Source organism: Streptopelia decaocto (genome assembly GCF_964273445.1).
Source record: "Streptopelia decaocto genome assembly, chromosome: 7".
NCBI classification, from domain to species: Eukaryota; Metazoa; Chordata; class Aves; order Columbiformes; family Columbidae; genus Streptopelia; species Streptopelia decaocto.
Genome location: NC_138661.1, coordinates 41,910,797 through 41,929,304, shown reverse-complemented (window position 1 = coordinate 41,929,304; position 18,508 = coordinate 41,910,797). Strand labels below are relative to the sequence as shown.

General features: G+C 38.2%; 1 protein-coding gene across 10 annotated transcripts in view; it reads left to right on the top strand.

Annotated features, from left to right (window-relative positions):
* Nucleotides 1-18,508, top strand: part of PHF21A (PHD finger protein 21A) — a 149,207-nt gene that overhangs the window by 42,136 nt on the left and 88,563 nt on the right. For 8 of the 10 annotated variants that reach the window (XM_082059493.1, XM_082059490.1, XM_082059489.1 and 5 more), the window contains exons 4-5: nt 1,794-1,826; nt 4,853-4,939. In XM_082059493.1, the coding sequence (XP_081915619.1) occupies nt 1,794-1,826; nt 4,853-4,939 (120 nt within the window). The remainder of the gene's footprint in view (nt 1-1,793; nt 1,827-4,852; nt 4,940-18,508) is intronic. The other 2 variants (XM_082059488.1, XM_082059492.1) reach the window with 1 other exon arrangement.

The following is an 18,508-nucleotide window of genomic DNA, read 5'->3' as shown; positions in this document are numbered from 1 at the left end:
TTGACAGGAAGCTCAACACGAGCCAACAGTGTGCCCAGGTGGCCAAGAAGGCCAATGGTATCCTGTCCTGTATCAAAAACAGCGTGGTCAGCAGGACAAGGGAAGTGATCCTTCCCCTGTACTCTGCATTGGTGAGGCCACACCTGGAGTATTGTGTTCAGTTCTGGGCCCCTCAGTTCAGGAAAGATATTGAAGTGCTGAAGCGGGTCCAGAGAAGAGCAACAAGACTGGTGAAGGGACTCGAACACAAGACCTATGGGGAGAGGCTGAGGGAGCTGGGGCTGTTTAGTCTAGAGAAGAGGAGGCTTAGAGGTGACCTCATCACTCTCTGTAACTACCTGAAGGGAAGTTATGGCCAGGTGGGGATTAGTCTCTTCTCCCAGGCAGTTAGCAACAGGACAAGGGCTTAAACTCTGCCAGGGGAAATTTAGGCTGGATATTAGAAAGAAATTCTTTACAGAGAGAGTGGTCAGGCATTGGAATGGCCTGCCCAGGGAGGTGGTGGACTGAGATTGGACATGGCACTTAGTGCCATGATCTAGTAAATGGACTGAAGTTGGACTAAGGGTTGGACTTGATGATCTCTGAGGTCTTTTCCAACCCAGTTGATTCTGTGATTCTGTAATCTTTGAAGATGTCAGAGATAAAAATTTCTGAAAGATGGGAGACAACACTCCATACTTGTCCAGAGTAGACATCATGCTTTTGCCTCTGTTTGCTATTGGCTAGTACTATTATAGAAAGAAAACGCAGCAGGTAAACCTGTGGTTTATCTGCACAATTGTATTTTTGTTATGCTTTTTTTTTTTTTTTTGATAAATACCATGTTTAGAAGATACTAAATAAACTTTTAAAGATAATTACTTGACAGACTCTGAATTCTCTGAATGGTATCAATGCAGGTAGAATGAAACATATTTTTCTTGCCTGCTTTGTCCTTCTGTTTCTCACTCCTTTTCCTGCTCCTGATGAGCACATGGGAATGAAAGTACAGACTTTATGTTGTTCTTTGTGTGTGTGGAAGGGATAAGAAATGGGATGAATAAACGTGGCTGTAACCAAAAAATAAATTGAGAATATTTGGTTTACATTGCTTTTTCATTCTGGGCTCTGGTTTTCTTGGGTGAAAGCCTGGTAATGTTTTCCTTGCTTAGTAATAGACAGCGTTCTCCTGCAGCTGCCTGAAGGAAGTGAAGGAGGAAGAATAGTGAATGGTAACAATCTGTCTGCTTTCCCTTGGATGTGGAGGGCATCTCTTCTACAATGATCTCAATCTCCCTCTGAGGGAGAAAAGTGGCAAAGATACTTCTGAACATGGGTCTTCCATGTGGTACCAGCCAAGACAGCGCACAGGCGGACCCAGAGTACTTGAAACATTCTGCTCTTGAATATACAAACAGCTTTTGTGTCCGCAGCCGTTATCTGTGATTTGTGTTTTTGTGACTGCAAGCAAAGAAGGCAGCAGTTTTAGAGGAGACACAGCAATTAATGTTATCTTGCCCAGCTGGCTTAAATTGTCCTTAAAAAGGCATCATTTGTTTGAGACCTGTTTAGGAGAAGGAACAAAAGTGGTGGTTTAGTGTGGTAGCTTTACTGTATTAATAAGAATGCGTTTGGAAATTATATAATGTTATATATATAAATGTAAATGGATTCTAAGCCTTGCTATTAAAATGCTGTGAACTGAATCCTTTGCTTTTACAAATGTTCTTCAAAAATTTTGAATATTTAACTGTTCAACAAGATCTGTAGTGAAAATCTTCATTGTATTGTTGCATCTTTTTTCTTTATAGAAATTGGTTGCCCAAATGAAGCAAGATCCACAGGTAACTATTTTTGTATTGCATTATTTACTCTTAAAAGTACAGGAAATAACAGTGCATGAAACTTGAGAATTTTATATATTTGTTGATCATGTTCTTCCTTGCTAATACAGTGTTTAGAAGAAAACTACTACGAACAAGTCTTTAAACAATGACTATTGCATAGTTTAAAACTAAACCAAAACTTTTGCTGTTATGCAGCCTTTTACCTCATATTCTTAATAGTTTAAATCAAGCAACTGTTGTGTACTATGGTGAAGTTCAAATATGCACTAAGTTTCAGATTCTATTGGAAGCTGCTCTTTATAAAATCTGCCATTATTAGAATTTGCTTTTTTTGAATATCAGAAGATTCACAGTTGTACAAGGAGAAGATATTTCATCCAAGAAATTTTGTCTGAGCAAAGGATGTAGCTTAAGGCTGTGTTCAGATTGCCTGTCTTAGGTATCTAGCTTCAGCACTGTAGAGTCTGAGGAGTGGGCACTTGGCCTCGGGATGTTTTAGATCTACTAAAGGTGGATAACGAGACACAGCAGAAGTCATCCCTTTCCCAATGACTGTGTAAGCTGACTGGGTTATCTTGTACAGCAATGAAGCACTCCAGTGTGCTGAATGGGGAGTTCTGTGGAGTTCTCCAGCCAGTCTGAAATGTTGAGTAGAGTCATGAAGGCCGCTCACTTGAGGCTTGCTGTTAAGTGCTTCCATGCCCATATGTAATTTTCTGAGCATATATTTTTGTCAGCTCAGTGAAGACAGCTTTTTGTAATAGACAAGTAGTTAGACACCTGACAGGGAGGGATGAGCAGTGTGTAGGGTGGTATTGGGGAAATCTGCTTTCTAAAACTTCCTTGTTCTGGTGGGATTTGGGTAAGGTCCACCATTCTTTCTTGCTGACCAACTCTCCTAACGATTAGCCTGCAGAGCCGTTTGCTTTCATTTCCCATCTCCTGAAACCCAGGTCATGCTGCAAACAGCCATGCAAAGTTAGAATTGTAAAATAGTTTGGGTTGGAAGGGACCTTCAAAGCTCATCTAGTCCAACCCCCCTGCAGTGAGTGTGGACATCTTCAACTAGATCAGGTTGCTCAGAGCCCTGTCCAGCCTGGCCTCGAATGCTTCCAGGGGTGAGGCATCTACTGCCTCTCTGGGCAACGTGGGCCAGTGTTTCACCACCCTTGCTGTAAAAAATTTCTTCCTCATGTCTAACATGAATCTCCACTCCTTCAGTTTAAAACCATTACCCCTCGTCCTGTTGCAACAGGTCCTGCTGAGAAGTCTGTCCCCATCTTTCTTTTAGGCCCCTTTTAAGTAGTGAAGTGTCACAATAAGGTCTCCCCCAAGCCTTTTCTTCTCCAGGTTGAACCCCAGCTCTCTCAGCCTGTTCTCACAGCAGAGCTGTTCCAGCCCTCTGATCATTTCTGTGGCCTCCTCTGGCCCCTCTCCAACAGGTCTTTGTCTTTCCTGTACTGAGGGCTCCAGAGCTGGACATAGGACTCCAGGTGGGGTCTCACCAGAGCAGAGGGGCAGAATCACCTCCCTTGACCTGCTGGCCACGTTCCTTTTGATGTAGCCCAAGATACAACTGGCCTTCTGGGCTGCAAGTTCACATTGTTGGCTCATGTCCAATCTTTCATCCACCAGTACCCCCAAGTCTTCCTCTGCAGGGCTGCTCTCAATCCCTTTGTCCCCCAGCCTGTACTGATTCCACGGGTTGCCCTGACCCAGGTGCAGGACCTTGCACTTGGCCTTGCTGAACCTCATGAGGTTCACATGGGCCCACTTCTTGAGTGTGTCTAGGTCCCTCTGGATGGCATCCTGTTCCTCAGGTGTGTCAGCTGCACCACTCAGTTTGGTGTCATCCACAAACTTGCTGAGGGTGTGCTCAATCTCATTGTTTGGGTCCCAAAAGTTCCTGGAGCCAGGAAGAGTAAATCTGGTCCCTGCTTCCAATGCTCTTAATGCAATTTATCCCAGATTATAAAGTGAAATCTAGAAGAAGGGAGGATGACAAATGTACAAAAGATCTGGTTCTGCTAGAATTGTGTATGTATGTTGGAGAAAACTATCTACAAGCTGAGATTGTAACGTATTTCAAAATTGGATGGAGGAATATAACAATAGGGAAGTCGTCCTGAGTATGAAGTTCCTGTAGTTATATTAGTCCTATGTTTTAATATTTTTGTGTAGCACAGCAAACCTGTGTAACCTAGTGTAAAGAGTTTATGACATAAATGAGAACAAAAAAGTTGAAAAAGAAAAGTGCAGGGAAGCTCACTTCCCTGTCATGTTTCTGAAGAGCTTTTCAGGCTTTAAACTGATTACAGATTATTTATTTATTTTTTATTTATTTATTTCTTTGTTTACTTCTTTTTAGCAGAAAAATAAATAGTGTTGGTAAAAAAATTTCTGACTGCATCTTTATAGTGATGCTTACAGTTTTCAAATCTTAAACTTAAGAAAGTGCTGTTGTAAGCAAAATGCTGATATGAATGATGTGTGAAGGCAAATGTAAGTCTCTTAAATACAGTTTAAGGCATAAATGTACCTGGAAATGAAGACTTAGATATGTTTGCCTTCATTTGACACGTGTCAATTAAGAGTTAATAGCTATGTTTGCTGATGCTTTATACAATCAAATGTATGATAATGTCTTTGCATAAGTAGCATAGGTGAGAATACTACAGCATACTATTACATACAATGTGATACTATTATAGACATTAACAAACATTTCTTGTTTAATTTGTAAGCTTGATGAAATGTACAAATGTGCTTTATAACATGGTAAGCACTAATGGATGTTATAATGAAATCTTCACTCCAAACTGGGTTGTCTTTCTGAGTGCTGGAAAGGTGCTCTGGTTATTGTTGCACTCAGTGACTTAAGCAAGGCTTTGTTGAGCCTCTTGAATTTTATTGGCTGTACATCCAGAGGTGCTGTATTTGTAGTACACTAGACAAAAACAAAACAAAAAAAACCACCTTCCCGCTACTTCTCTATGTTAACAAATGGAATATCTTTCTCACAGATATTTTTTCTTTCTAATCAGAATGCTGATTTGAAGAAACAGCTTCATGAACTTCAAGCCAAAATCACAGCTCTGAGTGAGAAACAGGTAGGGAAACAGAGATGTGTTTTTAATACCCAGTTCCAAAGATGTCTCTCTTCCCAGCTTCCAAGAGAGCTGCCAAATTTTTGAGTGCAAAAATAAGTGTGGTCAACCAGACGTTTTGGATTTTTGATTTTTTTCACCAAAAGAGGGGATGATTTATTGTGAGTCTATAAAACAAGCAACTAGTGTAATCAGTTGAAGTTATAACAATATTTCTTGTGCTGAAACTAATGTTTTATATTAAGGGAGCTGGGAAAATGAATGAATTTTCACTTCCTTTATTATTATCTTGAAACTTATTCTAAACCAGACCATTGTGGTTTATGCAAATCTTTAGATTTTGTCTTAGTTGGTCCACACTGTGCATCTGAATGAGTATGCTGGAATTTTGCTTTGTGTCTAGACCAACTATATTCATGTCAGTTATGGGTATCTAGGAGACAATTTAGAAATTAGTTGTGCATTTTTACCGTGATAAATTATACCACAGTTGTCTTATGTTTGCAATTTGGTACGAATCTTCTTTGAGAGGTCTAATGTGTGAGTAATAATTACAACTGAATGCTTAATAGAAAGATTGTGGAACTTGAAGATGTCTTGTGGGCAACTAGAAAAATAAGTGAGGGATCTGTTCTTTAACATAGGTAGCATTGAGAGATCTACAAAACTAGTTCTAGTTCTCACTTATGTTTTTTAAAAACACAAAACAGCAACACACACAAAACCCTCTCATAGGCAACCCCCCTCAAAAACTAAACTGACTTAAGCAGTCCCTTAATTGTATTGCTATTGTGTCAATAATGGAACAAAATTAGGTCAATAGATAACACCATTGAAGAGGGGAAACATTTTAAAATGTGTGCATAGGTAAGAATATAGTTATGCATCGGTGTCACATCTAGATACCTGCATTTGTTTTATCTGTATTTGTTCTGAGAATTACCTTTCCTAAGAAAATAGGCAGACAGTGATTATCATTTATAGATAAAATTTTGTTTACTAAAAATTATAGTATGTTTTAGTATTGGAGAAGTGAGTCTAGGAATGAACATGTCAGGATAATAAAGAAAATGATTTTTTAATGAGACTCCTAATTCAACAAAAGCTGAGGTTTTGCTGATGTGATAGCATGCGTCTCTTGAAGATGATTTATTTTCTAAAGCCAGCATGAGCCTCTGCATGTGGCTATGTCTCACAGCAAGCAGCTTCAGAATTCTCTGGTAAGCTCTGGAGGCCCATGGTAATTTCAAAATTAGCTTGCCTTGGTGCCATGGAGCAAGTCATACTCACTACCTGTTCACATGATCAGCAGGGACAGGCAGTGAGATAGGGAGTGGAAGGTAACAAAAAAGTAAGTATATCTTACTGTAACTTTTAAACTTGGATTCATAACTCTTCAATGTTATGTTACAGAGTGGTCTATACTAACATGTATTTTAAATTAGCCATCACAAGAAATGCAGCTGTATCTTCTCTGCTGAAAATCACAGCTCGTATTACTGAAAGCACACTTTGTTCATGGGATGAACATGAGCTAAGTTTCCAAAATACTTTGAAAATTAAGTTTCTGACTTCACTTCCACCACACAGCAAATATAGTCAACATGAAGTTACAATTCATTTTCCTTCTTTGTATTTTTATGGTTTTGATTATCAGTAGAACAGTGGACCTGTCTGTGATTGTCAAAGTTTAGTGTTTTGTTATATCTACTGCTGGACCACAGAGCTGCCAGTGTCCCAGATGATAGTGTTGTTACAGTAGCTTGGCTGTTGAAATGCAATGGTCATGGCAAATGTGAATTCTAGAAAAAATGCCACAACTTCCTAATGCAGAGGAATGTTTGTTCCCTCTTATTTGTAGGAATCTGTTGTGTAGACATCTGTGGCTTAGCAATGCAGTGTTGAGCATTATTTTAGAAACTACAACAAAGCCCTTTTTTCTGTTCTTACTTTCATTTCTCTTTAGGAAAAATAATTATTATCAAATGTGTTATGGGGGAATTTTATCCAACAATTTAATTTTCACACAGCATAGAGAAATGTGCAGTTTTGCATAGTAAATAAATGTTTGATATCATGCAGTGCATTTCTTGAGGACTGCAATATGTGTTATCTCTTGTTTTAAAGCCAAGTAAGTAGTCTTGATGTCTGATGTCCAATGAGTAAATTCTGATGGCTTAACTCCACTGCAGGCAGTTATGGAAGGCATAATTGTCCCTGTTTGACAGGCCTTTAATGAAGTGTGAAAAACTAAAGTTCCAGCCTGTGGGGTGTCCCTACTTGAAGATGGTGGTGTGGGGCTGGGACCCTGGTGTTAGAGAGCCAGAATACTGAAATATTTCTGGCTTCTGAAATATTATGTCAGCTTAATGTACCCTTTTCTTTGCTCTCTTATTTAATGAAGTTGCATGAAGACTCGTGCAAGAACGAAGTCAGTGGTAGGTTAACTAAAAGCTTTTAGTTGCTTTAGGACTCCTTTCTGTTTCTGAAGCATTGTGAGTAGTGCCAACACTTGCTGCCAGTCGCTGTGGTGATTCATAGTGGCTTAGGTTCCTTGCTGAGAATTAATAATGACAGCTCAGTTCAGAAGTTTGTGAAATTGAAGAGATCTGGCGAAGTACGAAAAGGAAGCAAGTAGGCTGTGCAGCATGTAGGCTTAAACCTAAAGAAATTTGTTAGTGCATGCGGGATTAAAATGTTGCAGCATAAGGTATGTTGTGTTTTCTTTTTTTTTAAAAATATGAAAGAGGTGAAAATAAATACTTTTATTTGTTTCATCTGAGAGATGATAGAGCAATGTAGGCTGATTGTGTTATCATACGGAAGAAAAACTTTAAAAAGAGAAACTTATTTGAAGATAATTTGCATTTAAAGGGCAGTAAACATGAATCCTTAAGACGATTATTTTTCTCTGATAGTCTCTTTATGTTATTACCACGGAGTTATAAACCGCGTTTACCTTATTGTTCTAATCTGGGGGCAGCAAGGTGAATCTAGTTTAACAGTCTTGTTTCTCATTTATGTGTGAGTGCTGCAGTTTGGAAAACCTGAATGCGTTGGTTTTAAAACTGCTTTCCTATTTCTTCCCCCACCCCTCTCATCAATAAAGACAAGTCAAGAGCAACTTTTCACAAAACAGTTTTAATTGCCAAACCTAAGCTTGGGTTGTAAATATGAATTATTTCTGTTGCTGTGTAGCACTGTTTATTATATTTTCACATCTTTGTCAAAAAGTAATAGTCTTAGCACTCTTGCTTTCACTTTGTGTTCTACAGTGAGCTGTGATATGATTCTGTCTTCCTTTGCCATTCTATTTTGTAGACTTTTACCCACAATCACCTATCACGACTCAGCTTTTGTCTGGGTTAAATATACTTCTTATGATAAAAAACTTAAAGTATTCTTGAACTTTTCCATGGGGAAGTTTACCAACATGTACTTTTTCTCCTTTGGAGGGGTGGAGTGGAAATTGTTACCAGTGACACTAGGGATAGACTGAGGTAATGCATAAATGCATAATGCATAAATCTGCTTCTTTCCCTCCATAGTTAATTAAACAAATTATGATCTTGCAGATACATCATCACCGAGTATGTATCATAACAGTACTTTTTTCCAGTGACAAGGAAGAGGTCATGTTTGTTTGACTAAAGAAATGTAAAGGAAGAAGCGGGCAGCAAACAAACGCTTTTTAGCAGTATCAAATACAGACAAATTTCTGCATCTGTCCCTATCACAATTTCTTGGAAAAGCCAGAGCAATGTTCTGTCTTAAACGTGGAAGAAAGCTTACAAGAGTAGTCTTCTGACCTTATGACAAAAAGGTGATGGTAATAAGCCTATAGTAATCACGTGGCTCTTTCCTGTATATTTGAAAATACAATGAAAATGTCTCTTACTGTAGGTGCAGTGAGAAAAGTCTTGTGAAAACTAGACTTGTATTCTAATGCATTTGCTCTTGACATGGAAAGAGTAAAGTGGATCCCTTTGTTACTTTGCTTTCTGAAGAGCTGTATACACTCGCAGGAAAGTGTTCAGATAGTTGTTAGCATAGGGATACTTGTGGTTTTATTTTTCATGGGGGAAAGTTTAACATACTTTACTGTGAAGTACAGTTGAAACTGTAAAATATCAGGAAAAGCAAGCTTATATCTATTATGAATAGGCAAGTCTAGTGACTCTTGCTTGCATTTAAAGTTTATAGCAAATTGAGGCAGCTGAGGTTGTTCTAAATCCTGTATGTTCAGGGTGAGATTCCTTTTAACCGTGACACTAAATAGCAAGTAAGGGGAAAGACGATTTGGAGGTTTTTTAAGAATGGTGGTGTAATTTAACCATGGTTTTCTATAGTTGAATAAATGTAAACATGTGGTTTAGACTGATGAATGAAACTTGTTATTTAAGTCTTCAAAAACTGTCAGGAATAGGTTTAAGTATTAATGTTGCTATATTTATTGCGGGTACCATAACTGAGTAATGAAAAGATTGGTAATGTGCATAAATTCATCCTGTGAGACTGTTCTTTTTGAACGCTCGTCATCCATAGTAAAGGTGAATTTTTATTGAAGCTTTTTGAACACATTATCAGAAAATTGTACCTGAAATATGTTCCACCATATTCTGTGAAAATGAAAGGCTGTGTTTTGGTGAGAGGGAAGTAAGCGTAAGAAAGCTAGAGAGCAGGAGGGAGGCTGGATACAGTTAATGGGTAGGAAAGAGCAGTCTGAAACACTTCTGCATAAGGAGACAAGATATGCCTGTGTGTTTTAGGTATACCTAATGAATACCATGAGCGGTTTAGGTCTCAAAATCTGGAAATAAAGAATGAAGTCACTCGCTCCTCTCTCCTACCAGTTTTGTCTGGAGTTTCCGATCCCTTCTTTCCTCAAGGTACATCAAGGCCATATTAAAATGCTACTTTTCTGTCAGTAATGTTGAAGTGTGCAAATATGCCAAGTGAAGGTGTAGTAATGAATAACGTGAGGTGGGTGATGTTTAATGTTTGTTCCAGTTGTTTAGCCAGACTGTACGTATTACTAAACACCTTTTTTTTTTTTTTAAGTAAATGGCATGAATGGTAGAGATACGCTAATGTCCATGTAACTGCAAGCATCCATTTATGCCAACTATTTATAAAACAGTCTTAAAATATATGAAAAACCATTTTGAACCTTCCCAGAGTTTGGTTTTAATAATAAAACCCTGTAGTGATATACTTAGCTCTGCGTTCTCCCTTAATTCACTGTTTGTAGATTACTTTCTTAAATGGTTTAAAGTAGTGACTAATTTTTCCTGTCAAAAATATACCAGTCAATCCAGATATAAGGAGGAGTAAGTTAACTGCCTCTGTGACTTGTCATACCCTTTTGAACCCTGTGATTGGTGTGAACAGCACCTGTTTAGAAGGTGAATGTTTGTTTGAGAAAACTACGTGAGCTTACTATTTTAATCTTTGGTATTTATTTAATTTACATCCAACTATGGTGTGAAAATGTGAATGTAATGACTTCTCATTAAGTTATCATCTTCCATATTCTCAAGATGTATTGGCTGAAACACATTTTGAATGTTGTACAGATGACTGTAGGTAGAGTGCATGCATCTCTCCCTGCTGCCTCTTTTGCCCCAAACTCTTTTGCAAAACTGATGTTATAATCGTTTGCATATGACTGAAATATTGCTAAGTTTTGTCAGACCTTTTGTAATGCTTAAATCATGATTAAACCCATACTGCCATCTAAACTTGAATTTCCCATTATTCTCTTAATGTAACTCCACCAAGGCTTCTCATTGTTGGTTTGAGAACTTAATTTTTGCAGATCTAATATACATTGGCACTGGAGTAACTTAATTTAGGAAATGCAAGTGGCCATTTCGTTATATCATTAAAAAGAAGAAAAGAACTCCACACCTTCCTTCTGGTACCCTTCCTTTAGTACTGATTTTCTGGCTCAACTTTAAATTTTTGAGTTCATGCTGTATTTAAACCAGATTTAGATGCAGCTCTAGAACTTTTTTTGATTGAGCCTAGTTGGAGACATCTTTCATTGTCATATAAGCCAAAGCATAATTCCAAAATAGCTTGCTCTGCTTGAAAATCAACATTGTAGATAGAAAATGGGCAGGTAAACTACAGTATTTCCTTGAAAATCCCCTGCTGATGGTGAGAGTTGGTTATTAGGTGCTCCTGCATGTTTTGACTTGCTGGATAACCTCACACATCAGTAGTTATTTCAAGGCCTACTATTGCCTCTTCCTTGTTATACTTGGAGGAAAGTCAGATGAAACAGCAGGTTGTGATGACTGGGATTTAGGATGTTTCGTATAGTACTCTTAAAGGTGTCTTAGTTGGAGACTGGGAAAAGGGATTAAATCTACTAAGGATATTTTTAAAGTGAAAACAAATGAAAATAATCCATTCTGCTTTGTTCTGCATGACTCAGTGGCACAACACAGCAGCCACAGAAACGATATTTTCATTTATTCCAAGTTTATAAGTGTTAGAAGGGGAATCAAATCCAGGGATCTGCTTTTCAGAGCCTTATGGATTTTTGGTTTCTATTGGGGTTTTTGATGCCCTGCTCTTCTGAAAGCTGTGTTGAATTTTTGAATGGAGAAGAGAGGAAGGCAGTATGTCTAATGCTTAGAATACAGGCGAAAACTTGTGTTTGCTGTTTGTTCTCTGCTGCCTGTTACTTGATTTGAAAATAAGCCACTTCCTGAGATTGTGCTTTTTTACACTATGAGTTACTGAATGTAGTACAGCTATGGGGTAACAGTTTTTATTAGTAAAGATTATATTATTTAATAGTATTGTGCCAAGAGCAAGACAGACTAGGGTGCTCAACGTTAGGAGGTATTGTTTCAACATATGGTTTATGTGTTGCACCCTCATAGTGCATTGTGGAATCACTCAGTTCAACTCCTCATGCTTATTTTTGATAAGTACTGAGGTGAACGTGATATATTGCATTGCTTCTGTAGTGCCAATTTGGAATTGTTTTCTGTTAGTTGTACTGGCCATTACAGGTGGACTGGGGGTCCCTTGTGATGGACAGTGGACAAGTAAAGAGGAGATAGCCCTTCCTGGAAGTGATTTAGAGAGAAGATGGCTTGCGAGGGCCAAATGCATGTACAATTTTGTAAAAAATTAGTTTAGATTTGATTTTTCTCTTTGAATAAGTGTTATCTGCCCTTACTGCTCCAGTCACTGTGTTTTTCTCATTTTATTTTGGAGACTGTGATAAGCTTGGGCCTCGAAGGGCTTAAAGAGAGAACAGACCCTAGGGATTACAGGGTAAGAGTGCCCTTGATGGGGTTTCACTAAATCTCTGTGCTTTCTTTTCTGTATTGACACTGTTGCAGTGAGGGAATGCAATCTTCATCCTCAGGAAACATCAGTGTCCACTGAAGTTATAACATGGTATACATTTGCTGTCCATAGAAATAATTAAGAGTATTTTCTTCAAATGTGGGTCAAGTCAATGTGAATTCTACTATTTGTGGGCATTATATATAGTCAGTTTCTTTCCATATTGTACTCATTTCTGGGTTAACTTTAAAAATACCTGTTCTGATTTCTAGAAACTCCAAAAAGCATATAATCTCTTTAGAGCAACTTTTTACCTGCTGTTGTGTTGCAATAACTAGTTAACAGAGACACCTGATGGGCAGCCTCACTGTTAGGGAATATAGGTGGTGGAGGCCAGATAGTGTGTGGGTTTTCTTGTTGTGTTTTTTGTTTTAATTAGGTCTATTGTTCTCTGAGTTTTTCTTATTTCCTCCTTTATGGCCTGTCAAAACTGATATTGATGTGCAAGGTGTCTTCCTCAACTTTCCCCCCTTACGATAACGTAACAGGTAGATTTAGGCAGTGGCGAGTGCAGACTTCTGACTGAAATTTTGCTGGAATGAAATCTGAATTATTATGGGGATTAATAGAGAGTTGGAGAGAGAGTGCTTGGTTTGGACAAGGGAACCTAAATCTTACTGTTCTGTGTTGCTTTTGTGAGGGACCAGCCCTCACTCCGCTGACTATAGAAAACTTGTAGGATGAATAGGCTTCAATTATCTTCTGTGAGTTCATTACCTGTTTTGCCTACAACACTTACCTGATGTATTCTATGGAAAAGAATTGTTGTTCCACTCTTTTTTAATAGTGATAAGTTATAAGTATGTTCTTACAGTAGACTTTTGAAAGCAAGCAGGGAGAAAGCCCTTGAGTTGTGATGAGCATTTCTTCATTGTACTGTAAACTCACTTCAAGGTTAAGTGAGGTGAGTTAGAAACAAGTAGTTGTGGTTCCTTTTTTTTTCCCCTCTTTCTCAAGATTTCCTCAGTAAAGTGTTGGCAGTGTGACATGGTAAAGGGACACTAGTGTGTAGGAGTTGGACCCAGGCTGCACTATGTAGCAAAGAGAAATGAGCCAGCTTTTTCCTGACCCAGTAAGTAAAACCTCAATGATGGTGTTTATACTGTTTAGAGAAGGCAGAACTTGTTTACCTTATTTTTCCTTTAAAAATAAACAGAAAAATTGCATAGGAACTCTATTATGTGATGTGACTTTAAGACCTATGCTTTAGAACTGCTTAGTGTCCTGCAGAACAGCAAGTGGCTATCTTTTTATTTTAGACTTCTGAAAATTTGAATACTTGGCAGTATTTAAGCCTGTGGGGTCTTGCTCCATATCCATGCACTCTTTCAATAAATTGCTTCATTTTCATTCCAGTGTGGCAGCTTTTCAGAGCAGCACTTTGTCCTTTAGGGTTGTGGCCAGCCCAAAGCAGGGTGGAAATGTCTAATTGTCAGCAGCTTTCTAGAATCAAAAGCTCCACACACACCTTGGGGCTGGTAACAGATGCTTCAGTGATCAACTTGAAGAAAACTACCTTCTCAAATTCTCCAACTTGTTCTAAATTTTGTTGTGTACCTCAAGAAACAGAAGCATCCCATTCTCTGAGTAAATCGTTTGGGGGAAGCAGTTTTACAGCAGCCCAGAACGCTAAGCTCCTAACATTTGTCTGCTGGGCAATTAAAACTGTGTGGCCTAAAAGTACTATGTTCTCTGTTTGAAACTTGGAAACAGAAGATTTTCGACTTCTAAGTTTTTTCAAACAAGAAGGGCTTACTGGCTAAGATTTGGTTCTACCTGCTGTGTATGAGCGACTTTCTCAACATCTTGTCTTCTGTAATATGCAGGAATCCCGAAGTTGAAGGCTGGTTTGACATGTGTTTCTTCCGCACAGCGAGACTCTTCATAAACTGGTTATTGGGATGCTTTGGTGCATTGAAATTGTCGGCTTCAAGAGGATGAAAAGCAGCAAAATCTTGCTCTGTATCAATGTTATAATTTCTTCTGCTACCAGACTAGGGCTGGTGCTTGAATACCTTATGGAGAAAATGGCCCTCTGTAGGGGAACTTCGTAGTGTATAAGTGGCAAATAATTATACTATTGTTTAGAGAACTGAATATTATTCACTTCTTTTGAAGTTCTACCCTATTCTTTGGTTACTGTCATTTGGGACAAAAATTCAGTGTAGGTCTGGTTTTAATAGAACTTTAGGAACTTTGGAAGCTGATATGTAAAGGATTTTGATGCACAATACAGTGCTTAAGTGGAGAAGTTTCCTTTTAATCAGATACTAGGCTGCTTTTTCAAAAGCAAATGAGACTAATTTATTTTTATATATACAGGCAGAAATAATTTGAAAGATTTTGTCTTTAAATGTAATTTAGCGTATGTTAATTTGCTTTAAATATTCACATAAACATGACTATCACAAAATAGATTTGGTGCTTGTAACAGTGTTCTTGACAGAGAACTGGTGAAAGACTTGATAATTTCTCCAAAATTATTTTTAAATGCATTTGAGTAGTTGTGTAAGGTTTTGTCTGACAGAGCTTCAACAGTCAAGAATGAAATTTCTACAAAGGTCTTAATTTTTGAGCAAAACACAATACAGCTAGATGAGAAATGCAGATACTACAAATTCAGTTTTGGTCTGTTAATGAAAGGTCTTTTTGAGAGGATTTTTAGTTATGTTATGAAGCTTGGATACTTAAATATTTTCTACATCCAAGAGTTCAGAGCTATGTGCATCTCCTGTTAACAGGAGCATTGGGTCAGGCCCTCAGTGAGTGCCAATTCAGATTTTAAAATCCAAGGAATCCTGTGGCTAGAGTCCAGTAAACTTAGAGTATGAAGCCATTTTAATTTTTAGCCTTGTCTCTATTATTAGTCTTAGTTTAGTAATCTGAAGGCCTTTAAATCCTACTTACATGGAGAACTATAAAGAGAAAACTCAAGAATGCGTAGAAATCCATACTTAGAATGCAAATGTCTCTGGGCACTGAGAAAATTCAAGCAGATGCACCAGCTGCAGGCAAACAAACTGGCCAGTTGGGCAAGCTAGCCTGCAGACTGGATGGATCTAACATTCTGTGATCTGCAAGCAGAATTTTTTTTTCTGAAGTCACCAAAAATTGCTAGATGTAATGTCAGTCATAAAACTAAAGCAATTAGAAGAGAGGAAATAAATAGCCAATTACTTTTAGAAACAGCTGTGCTAGCTGGGTTTACCTTACTGATGCTCTACAATGTGTGTTTTCCTGGATAAACCAGGTAAAAACACAGCTGATAGTTTTGGGGTGTGTGTGTGGTTGGTTTTGTAGTAAATGCCAAATACATTGCTTTTATCCTTTGCATTACGAAGGTGCACTAAGGTAATATAAAAATGTGTCAGATTCTATATCCCCAAACCTTAATTTTTCAAAGAAGAATGCAGGCAATAATCAAAGCATTGAGTAGGATGGCCCTGCCGCAGCAGGGGTGGGACACTAATGTGGTGTACCTGCTTATTTTCTTGTGGTAACATCATCTCAGACTGCAATATGGCAGTGCTAGGTTTAACTCTATGGATATTATGCTGAATTTTATATTTGAATAGTAAGTTATTGTCTTTGTGTTCAAAAATAGAGTTTAGAACTTGAAATATTGCATTGCTTTTATTCCATTTTTGAGTTTTGAATATAAATGCTACTTCTAAACTCAATTCCTTCAGAACAAGAGTTAGTATTTATTAGGCTTGTACATTCTCTATGATAATTAGGCATGATCTCAAAGCACCTGCGCTAGTGTACAGTGCAAATTAAGTAATCTAGGTAGCACTTTTAGAAAGCAAAGGTCAAACAGGTTTTTCCCCTTTCCTCTGTCTTTATTCTGCTTGTCTCTTTCCGCTCTATCAAGTGATGTAAACACTTTTTATTCCATCATTTCATCATGAGTTTTACATCATTTAGATTTAGCTATGCGGAATTAAACTAAGAATCATTTTGGTTGGAAAAGACCTTCAAGATCAAGTCCAACTGTTAACTTGCTGTTCTTCTTCTCAGAATAATCTTTGTGGGTTCCAAATTATTCAAAAGTTGCTTGAATGAAAATTGATGATCATTCGAAGCCTTGCAGATGATAACTGAACTACAAAGGTGAAGGACATTTTATTTATATCTTTGAATGGTGGCTGTTTTGCTAGTTTTTAAAGTGTATATAATTTCTCTATTCAGGAATGGGTCTTTTAAACAGTATGTGAATTATGGCATTTAGTACATAGTTAGCTTCCCTTCTGACCTCTCCTGGGCTAGCAGGAGACCCACTTAACTGACACACATAGAGGCATTTTGAGCCTTAGCTTTCAAAAATATTTTAGTGGGTCAGATGTCTCCAAAATTTCATTACATCCTTTATTTGCCTGTAAAATATTAATGATCTGCTCATGCAATATGCTGATTAAGACTAGAAAATGCTGAGACAAAGAGTTCATTTTGCCACTTATGGTACCCAGGGTTTCTCTGTGTTTAGTTACATGTCTCAAAGCATATTAAATATTCTAAGGCCTCCTGAGTTGAAGTCTGTTCCTTGAAAATACAAGGTTTGACTAACTTATCACATCATCTCTCATAAATTTCTGTATGAAGGGAAAAATGGGTTGTGGACTTCAGTTTGACCCTAGTCTGAGGCTTGCAGGGGGCTGGACTGCCTTTTCTTGTTGGTTTATTTTTTTAATTACAAATATTCCTGCAACTTACAGGATAGAGTGTCTGTGTTCTCTTGGATGGGCTGGGATAGCCAATAAATCTGTGAAAACAGAGCCCTGGCCACTCCCTCACTAGTATTTTGAAAATTAGTTGTATAAATGTCTATAAAGTTAATTTTCCTCTAGGTCTAATAACAGCCTCAAGTTTGAAGGCCATCCGGAAATACCAGGCACTGTAATAATCTTGGACTCACTTGATAAACTCTCCATTACGACCCAGGATTGTTACTGCCACGTCAGGCTGAAAGATGAATGCAATTAACTTGGACTGAAACAGGGACAGGAGCATGTCTAAACCAAAAGCAGGAGGAAGGCACGATGCCAGAGGCCCTGGGGCCTGTTAGCAGCTGGTTCTGAGGAGAAAGCTTGCCCTAAGCTTGATGTTGCCCTTCTGAGGTATTTTTTTCTCATTGGCAGGTTTGGCTATGGGGTAGGTATACTTCTGTTTGAAGACTTGTTGGGAGCTTGGCCTGTTCTCAGATAGTCTCTTGTCTGCCTTGCTCAGGGAGGGGGAAGAAGCAGTGTTTGTACCCTGTTTCCCTGAAAATAAGACAGGGTCTTATATTAATTTTTGCTCCAAAACTTATTACTTTTTTACATGTATAGCTGCCTGGAGACTATTTAAATTGTCTTTTTTAAAATGAATTATAACTAGGGCTTATTTTTGGAGTAAGGCTTATATTTCGAGCATCCTCAAAAATCCTGAAAAATCCTGCTAGGGCTTATTTTCAGGGTAGGTCTTATTTTGGGGGAAAGAGGGTATCTCTCACTGTAGCATACTCTCCCATATTGGAGGAGTCATTACATAAGATTTTCATTGATGCCAAGAGAAAAGTTTGTGCATGGATTTGGACTATCAGTTGCACCCAAAAGAACTTTAAACTCCTCAGAACAGTTGCAGCCCTGTTTGCCCATCTAATCTCAATTTGCTGAGTGTTTTCTGGTGTCTATTACTGCTTTTGTACCTGCTTTTAAGGGAAGCTATCCAACTGTGCCATGTGTTTACCTACATCTCATCCGTGCTCAGACTGTTCCTGTTGCCTCGAGATGAAGACCTTTTTGCACCCTACTTGTTGTTTTTGGAGGTCAGCAAAGAGGAGAAACTGCAGAGAGAGGAGTGGGAAGCATCACCTGAAAGGATGGAGCACCTCATGCCTATCCTGTTTGCATACGCTGCCCTGGTTTGCAACTGTCTAATGTACCCATAGCAGATCGGTGCTTTCAATGTGCTGGGAAAGCTGCTAAGACACCAGGCATCAAATGTAGTGTCATAAGAAATAAAAACCGCCTATTTTAAAGCTTTAGGTAATTTAACGTTTGTATTTAAACTGCTTTGGTAAGGAAACAAATTAAGTTCCATAGGAAACAAGGTAATAAGAGTATCTTTTAAAGTAATCTTCCCCCCACCTCCACTGTGCATTCTGTTATAGGTTGTTTTGAAATCTTCTATTTTGTAGGGCTGAACACATTTCAATAAATC